This window comes from Trichosurus vulpecula, chromosome 2 (genome assembly GCF_011100635.1).
Source record: "Trichosurus vulpecula isolate mTriVul1 chromosome 2, mTriVul1.pri, whole genome shotgun sequence".
Classification (NCBI taxonomy): domain Eukaryota; kingdom Metazoa; phylum Chordata; class Mammalia; order Diprotodontia; family Phalangeridae; genus Trichosurus; species Trichosurus vulpecula.
The window spans coordinates 367,585,192-367,601,837 of NC_050574.1; the positions used below are offsets into that span (position 1 = coordinate 367,585,192).

General features: G+C 36.7%; 1 protein-coding gene across 1 annotated transcript in view; it reads left to right on the forward strand.

The window, feature by feature from the left end:
* The window catches only part of IFNAR1 (interferon alpha and beta receptor subunit 1), a 60,119-nt gene extending 47,297 nt beyond the window's left edge, over window positions 1-12,822 (forward strand). Inside the window, exons 8-9 of the mRNA XM_036745990.1 lie at window positions 6,020-6,165; window positions 11,936-12,822. Coding sequence (XP_036601885.1) covers window positions 6,020-6,165; window positions 11,936-12,151 — 362 coding nt within the window. The 3' untranslated portion in view covers window positions 12,152-12,822. The remainder of the gene's footprint in view (window positions 1-6,019; window positions 6,166-11,935) is intronic.
* The last annotated feature ends 3,824 nt before the right edge of the window (window positions 12,823-16,646 follow it).

Genomic DNA, 16,646 nt, shown 5'->3' on the forward strand with positions numbered 1-16,646 from the left:
AGTATGAGAAAAGGCCATTGGATTTGGCAATTAAAGATCATTGTTAGAGTTAGAGAGAACAGTTTCAGTGGAATGATGAAGTCAGAATCCAGATTGTGAAGAGTTAAAAACAGAATGAGAAGAAAGGTGTCGGAGGCATGCAGATGAAGAACTGATGGCCTTTTAAATGCAGATTGAAGCATACTGTTTTTACTTTTTTTCCTTGTTTTTTTTTTCCTTTTGGTCTGTTTCTTCTTTCATAACAGTGACTAATATCAAACTGTTGTGAAAATCAATGCTGAAAACCAAATATGTTAAATAAATAAATAAAATGAAGTCAAACGGGGGGGGGGGGGGCCAAAAAAAAGAATGTTCAGAAGAGGAGACATTTTGAGGGGAAAGATACTAAGTTCAGTTTTGACCATGTTAAATTTAAGGTGTCCAAGAGACATCCAGTTTGAGATGTCTAATAAGCAGTTCAAGATGTGAGACTGGAGGTCTCTGGATAAATAGATTTAATAATCATGTACATAGAGATGATAATTGAATCCATGGGAGCTAATGAAATCACCAGGTTAAATAAAAGAGGGAGAAGAGGGCCCAAGATAGAGCCTTGGGGGATACGCAGAGTTAACGGGCTTGACCTGGATGAAAATCCATCAAAGGAAACTGAGAAGCACCAGACAGGAAGGAGAAGGGGGAAAATACCTGTTCACATACTATGACCATTTATTATTTGGGGAATGACTCTTATTCTTATAAATGTTAGTCCATTCCCTATATGTCTTAGAAATGAGACTTTTATCAGAGAATTTGCCACAAAGATTTATGCTATTTGCCTGCTTCTCTTCTAATTTTAGCTAAATTTGGTGTTGTTTGTACAAAATTGTCCATTTTTCTTTCTCCAATCCTTTCTATCTCTTGTTTGGTAATGAACTCTTATCTATCTCCATAGCTATGACAGGTAATTTCTTCCTTGCTCCTCCAATTTATATTACCCTTTATGTCTGAATCATGTGCCCATTTGTAATTTATCTTTGATTCTGGTATGAGATGTTAGTTCATACCTAGTTTCTGCCAGACTGCTTTGGCTCCCCTGTTCCTCTTCTCTTTCCCTCACCAAGAACCCAATCAGAAATCATTATCCTTCCCTCTCCCCCTCTCTCTCACCCTTTTCTCTCCTGCTCTCTCCCTCTCTCTCCCCTCCTCTCCTTTGGAATCCACTATCCGTGGTTTCTTTTGCTTAGGATTAATCCTTCCCTTAATGTACCCTCTCTCATTGTACTTCGCTTTTCCTCCTGTTTCCCTGTTGAGTGCTGTTATTTTTGTACCCAGCTCAGTGTATGTGTGTTTGTGTATGGACACAAGCATGTATGCTCATCTTCACATTGAGTTCACTCTTTTTCACACTGTGTTCAAATGAGGGGCTAGGGCAAAATCTGTTATACTTCATATGAATTTTAAAAAGCAGATATATCAATCATGATGTCAGAGAAGGGAGAAGTAAAAATAGGCATAAAGTAAAAGAGATAAACAGGGAAACTACATTATACATAAAGGCACCATAGAAAATGAGTTAATATCAATAATTAATGTAGTCATTGAATTGCATGGCATCTGAGTACTTGAAGGAAAAGTTAAGCAAATTACAGGAAGAAGTTGATGGTAAAACCGTTAGGGACTTTAATGCATCCCTTTTAGATCTAACCAAATTAACAAAAAGATAAACAAGAAAGACCTTCAAACAATCAGTAAATATTTATTAAGTACCTACTATATGCCAGGCACTGCACTATGCACTAAACTAGATTAAGGATTTTTAAAAAATAGAGACAATAGCTATCTGGTTACTGTTGAATGGGAATAGAAAAGAATATGCATATTCCCAGCTGTATATGGCATCTTCATAAAAATTGACCATTTATTAGGGAATAAACCTTCATAAACAAATACATTATTTATTAACCAAAACTCAGTAAAAACTGTGTTTCACAAAGGACCTTTGAAGAAAGATCTAAAAATTTGAGACTAAATCCTAAAAGATTTGTTGGTAAAAGAGGAAATCACAGGAATATTAGCTAATTTCAAAACAATAATGACACAACATGTCAAAACTTTTAGGATATTACAACATAGTCTTTAAGCAAAATTGTGTATCTCTAAAACTTTTCATTAACAGTGAAATGGGCATACAACTTAAAAAATTAGAAAAGCAACAAATCAGAAGCCTCCAAATAAATACCAATATAGCAAGTTTAAAAATCAAAGAAGAGATTTAACAAAACTGAAAACAAAAAATGCATGAATTGATGAAACTATTGAGTGCTGTGCCTGGAGTTAGAAAGACCTGAGTTCAGATAACTCAATTTAATAAGCAGAAATTGAACCCACTGTAAATAATAAATCTCAAAGTGGGGAGTGGACCTAGGGTCAAACGGATCTACAGATGAACTCTAAAATTCAGAGAAAAATTAATTCCAATGTTACATAAATTGTATGCAAAAACAGATTTTAAGAAAATGGTTACCAAACTCCTACTGTGATATAAATGTGGTCTTAATTTGTCAGCAAGAGAGAAGTGAAGCAAAGAAACAATATTATGTTATACGTATTCATATATACATATACATATATATTGCCTATAAAAATGACTATCAGTCTGAAATATTAAATAAAATACTGTAAACATATTCACAATACTATACACAATGATCAGCTGAATTTGTACCAGGAATGCAGGATTGGTTCAATATAAGAATAACTCTAACCTTAGTAGACCATATCAGAAAACTTTAAAGATCAAACTAAATTAATTGAATCAGTAACTTCAGCAAAATAAAAGGTTATAAAATAAAATGACACAAATCATTAGTTTTTCTGTATACTACCAGCAGATAGTAACATAAAGATTGAGAGATAGAGATATTCCATTCAAAATAACCATAGAAAATATATAAAATACCTGGAAGTCTACAAAGCACACTTTACTAAAATAATGGTAGATCTAAATAATTGTAGAAATATTAATTGCTTATGGGCTACATTATGCCAATAAAGATGAAAATGTAACTAAATTAATTTACATATTAAAATCTTTGCCAATTAAACTCCTAAAGGATGACCTTCTAAGGCCAGAAAAAAATAGTATCAAAATTCATTTGAAGAAATAAAAGGTAAAAAACATTTATTAGCACCAGATTTCAAACTATACTACAAAATAGTAATTACCAAAATTATTTGGCACTGGTCTAAAAATAGGTAAGTTGTTCAGTGGGATAGATGAGGATCCATAAGCAAGTGAACATAGTAACATAGCTTTCAGTAAACCCAAAGACCTTAACCGCTGGTATAAGGACTCATATTTGATGAAAACTATTGGGAAAAGCAGTAAGGAATTTGGCAGAAATTAGACTTAGACAATAAATCTCACATCATACAACACAACATCCTCCAAATGGATACATGACGTAATATAAAAGATCACATTATAGATTAAAATACCTATGGATAGGGGAGGAATTCTTGACCAATGAATAGAGGATCACAGGAGATAAAATGGATGATACTGATTACATAACATTTAAAAGCAAACAAAAATCAAAAAGTTCAAACAAAATCAGTGCAGGTGAAATTAAAAAGGAAGTAGTTAACTAGGAAAAAAGTCTCTGTAGCAAATTTCTTTGATAAAGGTCTAACATCTATGGTTTAGGTAATTGATTCAAATGTATAAGAACAGGATCTATTCCCAAGTAGGTAACTGGTGAAAATGTAGGAACAGACAGTTTACTGCAGAAGGACACCAAGTTATTAACATCTATCTTTAGAAATGCTACACCTTACTAATAAAAGTAAAATGAAGACTAAACAGCTTTGAGGTTCTGCATCTGCCCATCTGGGTTAGCAACAATGGCAAAAAGAAAACATGACAACTGGCGGAGAAGCTGCAGGACAGGCACTGTTGGTGGAGTTGTGAAATGGTCTGGTCATTCTGGAAAGCAATTTAGGATGGTACTCAAGTCACTAAAGTTTAACTAAATTATATGTCTACTAGGATTATATCAAAGAGATTTTTTTTTCAAAAACAGAAAAGGCTCATATGTAAAAAAAAAAAATTACTTTGCCTAGCATAGACACTATTGGCACTGCTCAGCTGAAGTCCCAGGACTGGGGGCCAGAACTACACCATCCTTTATCTAGTCAGAACAGTTTGCCTAGATTCATAGCTAGAAGTCTCACTTCTCAGGAGAAGAGCTCCACATTCTCATATTTAGTGCCACATAGGCTCTACTCATGTGTCTTAGGAAAGGTTTCTATTTGTATTATACACAGAAAAGAGAATATAAAATGTCAAAGTGCGCATTACAGAGTGGTTAGAACAGAAGTGAATTTCTTATTTTAAACTACAGCTTTAATCTGTTGAAAGGCTATTAGGTAAGCCTCATCAAGGCATAATGCAGTTTGACCATTCTGTTTTGGCAGTTTCATTTTTCACCTCTGCACTGGATGCTGTCCAATCACACAGCCAACACTGATCTTTTTTTTTTAATTACTATTCTTTTTTTTTTAATTAGATTTTCTAGTTTTAGTTTACAACACTCAGTTCTACATGTTCTTGAGTTTCAAATTTTCTTCCCTTCCTTCCCCTCCTCCCTCTCCCCACCCAAGACAGCATGTAGTCTGATATAAATTCTATATATACCTTCGCATTAAACTTATTTACACAATAGTCAAGTTGTAAAGAAGAATTATGACCAATAGAATGAATTATGAGAGAGATGAAACAAAACCAAAAAAGAAGAGAAAGAAAAGAGAGCAAATAGTTTGCCTCAATCTGCATTCAGACTCCATAGTTTTTCTTCTGGATGTAGATAGCTTTTTCTAACATGAGTCCTTTGGAGCTGTCTTTGAGCCTTGTATGGTTGAGAAGAGCCAAGTCTATCAAAGTTAGTCATCACAGAATCAATATGTCTGTGGTTGTGTACAATGTTCTCCTGGTTCTGCTCTTGCTCAGCATCAGATCATGTAGGTCTTTCCAGGTTGTTATGAAGTCCGTATCTTCCCCACTTCTTATAGCACAATAGTGTTCCATTACATTCATATACCACAGCTTGTTCAGCGATTCCCCAATTGATGGGCATCCCCTTGATTTCTAATTCTTTGCTACCACAAAAAGAGCTGCTATAAATATTTTTGTATATACTGATCCCTTTCCAACTTGTGTGATCTCTTTGGGATATGGCCCTAGGAGTGGCATTGTGGGGTCAAAGGGTATGCACATTTTTATAGACCTTTGGGTATAGTTCCAAATTGCTCTCCAGAATGGCTGGATCTGTTCACAACTCCACCAACAATGTATTAATGTTCCAATTTTCCCACTGATCATCTTTTTAGAAGCCTCTCTCCAGGGAGTATTCAAATTATCTAATGCCAGCACTTTTCACTTCCATTAACAATGCTGCTCCAGGGATGGCACCAATTTATTGGTGGGAGATTCTGATGCTACATTTTCTCCAGACCTTTCAAAATTCACAAAGTAAATGCTAAAGGAAGGCCTCCAAGGACCATAGTATAAACCTAACTGGTTGAGTCCCTATTCCATGTGAGGAGCAACAGTTCCACTGGAATTATGTTGGGTTAAGAAAAGTCTGTATCCAAAGGGGCTGCTGACCAGAAGCCTCCCCATCTTCTACTAGGTTTAATAAGTAGCAATGCTATCAATGCTTATAGTTGAGCAGCCAACCAGGAGATTCTCAGTAGATGAGCCATACATGACTAGAAGCCAGCCCCCCATAGATCACTCTGTTCAACCAGAATGCTACAAATTTATTTGTGTTTTGAAGGCAAAGGGAGACACCCATTAAATTTTTTATAAGGGGTGGCTCACTGGGTGATAATGGTAGTATGTTAAAAAATGGCTGGGATGTAAGACAAAGGGCAGCAGATAGATAGAGAGATAGATATGTGTATATATGACTCACTTTTTTCTCTGCCTAGGATGCTACTTATTAAATTCATTTTTTTTGAATTCTTTTTTTTTTAGATGAACATGGGAAAACCTGGATTGCAGTCATTTGCTTTGTATTTATCATAGGACTGATCTTCATAGCTTATTGTTTAAAACATCTACTAAGATGGGTAAAATATGTGTTCTATCCATCTTGCAAACCTCCTTCAAATATGGGTGAGGTATGTAGTACTTTTTTCCTCTTCTTTTGGAAGGATACAGAATGTACAGAATTCTAATCTCTTAAGAAACCTGTATGATGTTAGAATTCAATAGAATATTTAAGATTTACTGCAGAAAATCCCATGGACTGGTTTGAGCATTTCCTCTAAGTTGCAGAAAACATATAAATGATATAATACATATGATTAAATCATAAATAATAGCTGGATTTGCTGCCAGATACCACACTTTTCTGACAAATTCAAGTCTGTGGCACTTAATTTTTGCTGTTTTAAGTTCTTGAAACATGTTGTGGAAATGAAATAAATATAAATAATCATACTCATGGATGTGAAATAACTAATGAAAGGACTGGGATACAACTAGGTCTCTATCGTTAATATAAAATATACTCTATGTTTTTAAAATAAACTTGTAAATACCTATTTGCTTTGGGCAAATATTAGTTGAATTTTAGGTTCTATTATCATGTCTGAATCCTGCAAGTCAGTTGATGACACCAACAAGGTTTCCTTCCTTCATTAGTGAGTTTAGTACTTAGGTCACAGACTTGCTTTCTATCCCAACACTTATTAATTTCATTATTAATGCTGTTGACCCTTGGTGGCCTTCAAGTTAATGAACCTTCTGTTTTTTTAATGGTACCTTTTATTTTTATTTTTTATAGTGTTTTTTTTTCCCAGTTATATGTCAAGGCAATTTTTAGCATTCATTTTTACAAGATTTTAAGTTCCAAATTTTTCTCCCTCCCTCCGCTCTTCTGAAAATGGTAGGCAATTTGATACAAGTTATATATGTGCTATCATGTTAAAACATATTTCCATATTAGTTACAGTTATGAAAGAAGAAACAAATCAAAAGGGAAAAAACACAAAAAAGAGTAAAGTAAATAAAAAAAATATATTTTGATCAGCATTCAGAGTCCATCAGTTCTTTACTTGGATGTGGATAGCATTTTCCTCCATGAATCCTTTCTACTTGTCTGGGATCATTGTGTTGCTGAGAAGAGCTGAGTCATTCATAGTTGATCATCACACAGTGTTGCTGATACTGAGTACAGTGTTTTCCTGGTTCTGCTCATTTCACTTGGCATCAATTAATATAGATCTTTCCAGGCTTTTCTGAAATCTGCCTGTTCATCATTTCTTATTGCACAATAGTATTCCGTTACATTCATATATGACAGCTTGTTCAGCCATTCCCCAGTTGATGGGCATCTAATCAATTTCCAATATTTTGCTACCACAAAAAGAGCTGCTATACATATTTTTGCACATGTAGGTCCTTTTCCATTTTTTATGATCTCTTTGGGTTACAGACCTAGTAGTGGTATTGCTGGATCAAAGGGTATGTGTACAGTTTGATTGCCCTTTGGGCATAGTTCCAAATTGCTCTCCAGGATGATTTGGTCAGTTCACAGCTCCACCAACAGTGCATTAGTGTCCCAATTTTCCCATGTCTTCTCAATCATTTATCATATTGCTTTTTTGTCATGTTAGCCAATCTGATAGGTATGAGGTGGGACCTCAGAGTTGTTTTAATATTCATTTCTCTAATCAATAGTGATTTAGGCACTTCTTCATTATGCCTATAGATAGCTTTGATTTCTTCATCTGAAAACTGCCTGCTCATATCCTTTGGCCATTTATCAATTGGGGTATGGGTTATATTCTCATAAAGTTGACTCAGTTCTCTATATCTGAGAAATGAGGCCTTTATCAGAGACACTTGCTGTAAAGATTGTTTCCCAGCTTTCTGCCTTTCTTCTAACCTTGGTTGCATTGCTTTTGTTTGTACAAAAGCTTTTTAATTTAATATAATCAAAATTATCTGTTCTGCATTTAGTAATGCTCTCTATCTCTTGTTTAGTCATGAATTCTTCCCTTCCCTATAGTTCAGACAGGTAGACTATTCTTTGTCCTTCTAGTTTGCTTATGGCATCACACTTTATGTCTACATCATGCACCCATTTTGACCCTATCTTGGTATATAGTGTTAATGAACCATCATAAATCCCATAAGCTCTGTTTCTACTTTACCATCTCTTATACTTCCTTGTGGCTCCTAAATCTCCTCCATCTACATTTTACTTGTACTTCCTTAGTCATTTCCTGTCAACCTAGTCCATTACACCTGATCTGTCTTACTTGCTTTGCTCCCTTCAGTCTTGACCCTAAAGTTAGTTCAGCAAGGTTCTGTACTCCACTCTTGAATCCTTTGCCCTCTTATCCTGCTATTCCCACCCCACTAATCCTTAGCCCTAGGTAATCCCCATCGTCTAAGTGATACAACCATGTAGAGCTGGTCTGCTACAAGCTCATGTTATCTAATCTCAACTGGGCCCTCACTGGCACACAACAATACTTTTATTCTTCTCTGACTGACCCTATCACATTTTCCACAGCTGTTCCAAACCTTCCAACTCAGCTCACAAATAATCTTGCAAATGTTTAATAAGCTCTAGCTACTTGTACAAGGTGTCACGTTAGGCATTGGAGACACAAAGAAAAAAAATTGAATAATCCCTCCCCTCAGAGAAGACAATTTTATGCCATTCCCCCTCTCTCCAAAAATAGCTTTTCCTCTTACCTTACTTGAAAAGTAGATCTTCCGAGGCCATCTTTCTTCTTCCACACTCTAAATCTTCTCTCGTGCTCTTAACCTTTGCTTCTGTCTCACAATACAAAGAGGCCCGTATCATTGCTAAGGCAGATGCTTCCATTTGTGCTCTCAATTTCCTCACTTCTGCATATAATAGGCCAGGCCTGGCTCTGGCCATTCTGATTACTCAGGTTTGATATTGGACCAAAATGAATTACTATGGAAGTTAACAAAAGTGTATTTAGCCATAGCAAGGGAATGATATTCATAGCAGAAAAGAACATCAAACAAGTATAAAGCATTTGTTATTCATTTGGGGATAGCTTCCCTGCCCTTGCATTGCCCATGACAACCTGCAGTTAGAAACCTTAGAAGGAAACAAGTGAAAACTCGTGCCCTGAATGCTATATTATGGATGCCAGAAAGCTCCTTTTCTGTATATACTTATTTTATATCATCGGCCTGAGCCTTTCACCCAATTAATTCTCAGTACCTTTTAAGGAAAGACTGCATTATTCTTCATGGAGCAAGGCCATGGTTCTTCTTGTTCCTCATCTTCCTTTCCCTTTCTTCAACGTTCTGTACTGTCAACCACCCCTTCCATTTGAACATTTTCTTCTCTGTTGGCTTCCATGACGCTATTCACTCTTGATTCTTCCCCTACCAGTGCATTCCTTCTCAGTTTATTTCTCTAGTTCATCTTCCTACCCTTTAAACATGAGTGTCTCCCAGATCTTTTTCTCTATATGTAGTATTTCCTTTAACATCTCATCTGTTCCTAAATATTCTTTCCCCTGAACTCAAGTGCCACATTTCCAGGTATCTATTATATATCTCTATCTAAATTTCCCTCTGCCATCTCAAACCTAACATTTCCAAAACTGAAATCATATTCTTTCCCCTTAAACCTGCTCTTCCTCGTAATTTCTCTTTCTCTGTTGATGTATCAGGAGGGCAGAGTTTATAATCTCAAAGAGGATCATAAACATGTCTGAAAGGTTCGGAATCGCCGGATATAAGAAACTCTCAAAGTAGAAGGCAGAAGAATCAAAACATTTATTTAGGCTCCACAGTAACCAACCCATGAACCAGCAACCCCATTTTGATATGTTGATCGAAAGCTTCCAGGCCCAATAAGTACGCCTTGAAAGAGTAACCAGGAGGCTACAGAGAAACATGATTGCGTAAAGCAAAATCATGTTTCCCCCTTTTATGGTAATAAGATTACCCACTGGCCTGAAGTCTTTGTTCAGCTTCCTCCCGTAGATCAGCTCTGCTACTGGCAGCTCCTGCCTCAGCTGTGTCTGTGTCTGTAACTGAAGCTGCAACTGTAACTGACGATGTAACTGTCGCTGTAACTGACGATGTAACTGTCGCTGGCTCCAACCGAAAGAGGAAAGAGAGTCTTCAAGCTGTCCTCTCCCCTCTTATAGGGTTTTTGACATCATCAAGCTCCGCCCAAATGACCAGGGCCGATTGGTTCCTGAGTTGGCCCCTCCCCCTAGGGTAGAGGTTAACACCTCCCCTCAGCCAGCCCCATGACTCATCACACAGGAAGTTGTCTGCTTCCCGGCATGCTCCCCGGGCCTCCTGCCCCGGAAGAGCAAGCCACAGTGTCCAGAGGCTCAATGAGGTAAGCTGAGTCATTCAAAGAAAACAAAGGCCATTCTGGTTACAGTTGACAACACCACCTCAATTTACCCAGACTCTTCTGTCTCCTTTCTCCTACATTTAATCAGTTTCCAAGTCCTGACATCTTTTTCTCTACTCTTGTTGCCACCAGCATGTTTCAGGCTCTTATTAATATCTCTCACCTGAATCATTATAGCATTCTCACAAGTCTCTCTGTCAGAATTCTCTTCCCTCTCTATTTCATCCTTCTTATAGCTACCAAAAGGCAGATCTTAAGGCAGGTCTAAATATGTTATTTCCCCACTCAGAAACTTTCACTGACTTCGTATTTGCTTCAAGAATAAAATACAAATTTCTTAGCCTGGTTTTCAAAGCCATCAACGACCCTTTCCTCAATTAGCTACTCACCAAACCTGACACCATTTCCCACAGATGACATTATCCCCCAAACCTTGGATGCTGTCCTTCCTTCTCTGTGCCTTACAGAATCACAAAGATTCTTCTTAGGCAGGAAGATTCTTCCTTCAAAGCTCAACTTGGGTGCCACCTTTTTTTCTGTGAAGACTTTTTAAAACTCTGGCTAAAAGTGACCTTTTCCTCCTCAGATTTCCTACAGCAATTTGGATCTTTACTTTGCCCCTGTCACAGCTTGCTTTGTATTATTCTTTGTTGTTGTTGAATCATTTCAGTCGTGTCCCACTTTTCATGACCCCATTTGGATATGGGATACTAGGGTCTTTTGCCATTTCCTTTTCCAACTCATTTTTCAGATGAGGGACTGAGGCAAACAGGTTTTTAAGTGACTTGCCCAGGGTCACATGGCTAGTAGCGTCTGAGATTGGAGTTGAAGTTATGAAGATGACCAGGCCCAGTGCTCTATCGCACTGTGCTACTTAGCTGCCACATGTTACACTTCTCTATGTATCTGTCATGTTCTTCCTTCAGAAGAATGCAAGTTCTTTGAGGGTAAGGACTGTCTCTTTTTTTTTAACCTTTGTATTCTCAGAGCCAATACAATTCAACAGACATTTAGTAAGCATTTAATTCATACAAGGCACTGAGCTGAGTGCTGAAGATACAATGACAAAACAAAACAATCCCAACCCTCCAGGAATTTACACCCCACTCCAGCCCTCTCAGTGTAATATATACACAGATGTACACAGTTTAAGAAATAAAACTTGGGGAACAGAGAGCCCTGAGCCCCAGGAGAATCAAAAGAAGCTTTTAGCATTAGCGTTATCTTTTCTAGGAATCACAGAAGTCTTATAAGAAGGCACAGAGATAAAAAATGAAATGCTGATTTCAGGAAACAGATAACAGCCCTTTTCATTATGCTTAACTGAGATCCTAAATGTAAGAAGTGGTATAATCCAGACTATTTAAAGCTTTTTAGTCTCCATTTCTTTAATTTAGTTAAAGCTTCTAGGTTTTCTAAATTTATATGCCTAAAAAAATGAGTAGTAGGAATAGTTCGACAACCATATGAACTTAATAATGTTAAATTAATTTTTTTCTGTTCTTTTTCTTCATTAGTGGTTCTCTGATCAGCCATTGAAAAATTTCCTTGTCACTTCAGAAGAGCAAACAGAAAGCTGTATAATTGAAAAAACAAATATTATTGTGTCAGAAGAAACAAATCAAAATGGAATAAGTGTTGATATTTGCAGTAAGCAAGACAGTCATGATTCAGGAAACTACTCCAATGAGGATGAAACCAGTAGCAATAAAATGACTGAAGAAACACTATAACAGTAAACTATGCAACAAGAAACCCTCTGATGTATTACCTCTCCAGAGTTCTGACTGGGAGCCTGAGTCCCATGCCGTTCTTAGTAATTCTAAGAGAATTTTTGACAGAAATGAAGTCTAACCCTAGACTTTGAGCCCAAAAATTCTTATATTGCTCCTACATTTATAAATGTCTTCAAGGTTCATTCTTTGAGTTTTATCCAGAAGTTGGTTACCCACCTCTCTAGATGACGTCTTCTAAATATTATTGTTTGTCACTGTTTTATGGCTCAGGATGTTAACTGAATTCAGCATGTTACTTATCGCTTTGTGGCCAAATTGTAATCTTTTCATTTAATATTAAATTGTCTTATCTTTCAGAAGAGATATGTAACCTTTGGGCAAGTCATAAGGCAAAATCTTTTTTTTTTTTCCTGTGCTCTCTTCTGTGCTTACTTAGGCAATCTGCTGGGAAGGCTGTTGAGAAGAAACTAACAAACTCATTCTGAACAGCATGCCATCAGTGTCCTGTACAAGTTTCATTGAGAGCCAGCTAAAAGCAGTTTTTTGTTTTGTTTTAAAACAGCCTTAAGTACCAGAAAGGAAAATCTTGTGAACCACACCCACCAGTTGCTAGAAATTTCAAGTTGAACTGCCCCTGACTTTGTAGTAAACCTTTAAACATCCTTTAACATGTCTTCATCCTCTTTATGATAAAAATGATAGATATCTGAGCTAGAAGAAACCTCAAGAAATCATCTGGCCCAGCCCCTTGGCAAGTAAGGCAGCATTTTTTCCATTTTACCAGTAAGATAGCTGAGAAATGTTATATGACACTCCCTTGGTTGAGACCACACAACCACAAAATGGCCACTATCTGGGTTAATAATTTACTAGAACTATAACTTTTTATTGGATTTTATAGACCTAAAATGACAGGGATATGGATTGTTTGAGTAAACAAAAAAAATTGTTTGAGTCTGAGTAGAAAGAAATATTTTTTCAAAGGTTTATTAGTGAGCCTATGGATTCACCAATGATAATAGCTTACATTTATGCAGTGCTTTGAGGTTTGTAGAGTCACAACTCTATGAACTAGGCAGTACAAGGTGTTAATTATCTCAATTTAACAAATAAAGAAATTTACATATGAAATCCATAGGATTTAGGGTGTGAGAAATAAATGACGTTACTGTGTCCTAGTAGCATAATATAAAGCAGAATTCAAACCTAGGTTTTCTGGCTCTTTTAAGTCCAGCATTTTTTCGGAAAGGCCATGCTACCTCTGGAGGAATCTTCATTATCCCATGATACTGAAGACATAGGAAAAAAGAAAGAAACAGAATAGGACTATATAAAATTTAGAACTGGCAGAAACTACTTTAACCACCTCATTTTATAGTTGAGGAAATATATTCCTCCCAATTTTGTGATTTTCCCTAGGTCATATAAGTAATAGTGCATTTCAAAGAGTAAAGTTAATCAGGTGTCAGGAAATTACTTCATATAAAGAGAAAAATTATTCTTAGCATGTTGTTTGACATTTTGCGAATTAACTGTTTCCTCCTTTAGATATGAGGTGGCTCCTCCCTGCTACACCACTGTTTCTCAGGCCATCTCCCTCTGTTCTTCAGCCAGTATATGCCCAAGAAATGCAAACTTTATATTAGCCTAAGGAAAATACAGGCCTATTTTTAAAAAATCATATACATTCCTAATAAATAATTTCTGTACTGTCTGCTCTTTATATTATCTGTGTCACTCCTCTCCTAACATGGGTAACCAAAATTTGACTGTTAGGGAACATCTGGATCACCCCCTAGGAAGTATTGGGAGACCCAGCCTGTACGGCATTGGCTCTGGGCCTGAGTTATTGTTTTCCAGCTGTGGTATTTATGTCATTCAGTATCCTCAGATTACAAGATTTTTTAGGTCTGTATCAGTGCACAGGCCAATTGCTAAGACTCCATAGCCATTTGGGGTATATAAGGGAACTGATTTTGACTTGAAATTGTCTTGGTATAAATGTATTGTTTATATACTTTTGTATATACTTATATGTGTATATGTTGTACACATAATTTGCTATAAAATATAAGCTCCTTATGGGCAGAGACTGTTTTGTTGGTGTTGGTGTTGTTTTCTCTTTGTATCTATAGTGCCTAGCAGACTGCCTGGCTCGTAACCAGCTCTTAATAAATAAATGCTTTTTTACTGATAGATACTCACATGCTGCAGGACCACCCCCTCCTCCACGAGGGCCCTGGAAATAATAAAAAAAAAAAATTCATCTGCCTGCCTTCCTGACCGAAGGTTAGGAAGTACTTGAATTTATAACTTAGTTTGCTAAAATATGGCAAAGACAACTCAGATATTACAAGTTACTTTAGGAACATACTCCATGCTGAATTGCAAAGAAATACACATCCATCTTGATGAGCTCTTCATCAGAAGCCACCTTTGCTCACTTGGTATTTCTCTGACACACATTTTGTGCATCCTTATCAGTTGAAGGCAAACAGCTTTTCAGGGATACAAACGAAACTAATTTTAACTTCAGTGACTCTCCTAGGTCTGGCCTACATTGCTAGAGGCTTCTAAATGCCTGAATTTGCCTAGGAGAATGGACTGTGGCATTCCTGGAGCCAACAGCACCAATGGTATTCATAGTTCAATGGAAAAGTAGTCATACTTAGCCATTTTGACTGTATTTGCCCTATTTAAAAAAAATTATTGTTTCTTCTGGATGAAAGTTTTAATTCCTTACAACTGTGAAGAGATGTTACCTTTGTGGGAGAGATAAGGAGAAAAATATGGATATTAAAATTGAAAGGAGCTCTAAGAAATTGTCAATCCTAAAAGGATCCTTGGGAGAAAGTTTGAAGAGCAGGGATTTCAGATTTTAAACCAGTACGCTGTCAGTGAAATGACAAGCCTTTCTTTTTTTTTTTTTTGGAGGGGGGAAGGCGAGGCAATTGGGGTTAAATGACTTGCCCAAGGTCACACAGCTAGTAAGTGTCAAGTGTGTGAGGCCGGATTTGAATTCAGGTCCTCCTGACTCCAAGGCCGGTGCTGTATTCACCCCATATCGCCATTCTTTAGAGTAATGTTCTTTCCATTTCAATATGAGGTTTCATCTGAAATTATAAATATGTTTTTATAACATAGAAATCAAAATACTCATCTGAAGTCATAGATGTGTTCCACATGGCACATAAAATGCTCCTTTAGAGTCTGAATATAAACTAAGAATTTACATAATTGTCTTTTTTAATTCTAACAGCCAATAAAATAATGTTGAGCCAAAAACTGATACATTATATCCAAAACCAGAATATGACAGGTTGTCAGGTTCTAAGTATGTATATAGCTATGGAATTCTTGCATTTGGTGCCTAAAGAGTTTTACCTTTTGGACCAAGCAGTGTTACTGTGTTTTAAGCATGAGAAAACTAAGGTTAACTTTTTTAAAATGGTTGAGAAACATGACAAATGTTTATATTCTTTGTTAAAGTGTGGAAGACAAACCTTTTGACTTTGTTTTCAACCTATTCTAGGCACTTAATTCTGTTTTTAAAAGAAAAAAATGGAAGATATTATGTGACCAGAAAAATGTCACGGTTATACAAGCTTCAACCCTAAAAGCTTTCGAGTTTCTTTTAAAGGAAGGAATTCTGTACCATATAGAGAGTAGCTACAGCTGAATCCACAAGAAGAGCTCCAGTTCAGCCTCCTTATCCACAAACAATTCCTTGCTCCTGCATGAGCATAAGCAAACTTATGGCTTTTCGAGGCAGGGTTCAATTGCAGGGATCCTCAGTAGCAGTGACTACCAGTTCTTCACCCTACAAGAGGTGATAGACTGCCTAGTCACTGGAAGGAAATTGAAAGTGACTAGACGAAGCAGGGCACTTGAGCAGAATGGAATGTAGAGCAAGCAGTGATTTAGAAACAGAAGGGGGAAAGGGGAAGGGAGTAAGTAAGTGATAGATCTGAAGAAAGGAGCGCTGGAAACTAGCTGAAGCCAATCCTCTTTCTCCACTCAAGATTTCTTACAACAGGAACCAGAACCTAGTTGACTCTCATAGCCCCATCATGAAAAGGAGTATAAGAGTCTGTGCATCAGTGGAAAGGATAGAAGCCAGAAAGTGGGAGGCTAGAGAGGTCAAGAAAACAGTACAAGAAAAAAGCCCAAAAGGTCAAGAGAGGCTGAATTTAAAAACCTAGTTCACAAGCAGAAAAACTAACAAGAAAAAGATAAAAGAATGAGTTAAAACCTCAAAGAGAAACCAAAGCACTCTCAACAAGTAGGATATGAAGCAATTTTATCTAGTGAAAGGGAAAAACCCATGAACTCGTTAGACACCGTGGAACAACAGCAGAAAACCAGAATGGTTAAAAAGAGAAATGGACACTTAAACTAGTAATTAATTTAGGTCTGAAATTGAAACTCGGTACATAAAGCAGCTTTTAAAATCCACAGATACCATCGGGGGAAAAAGCTTCATATCTCAAGG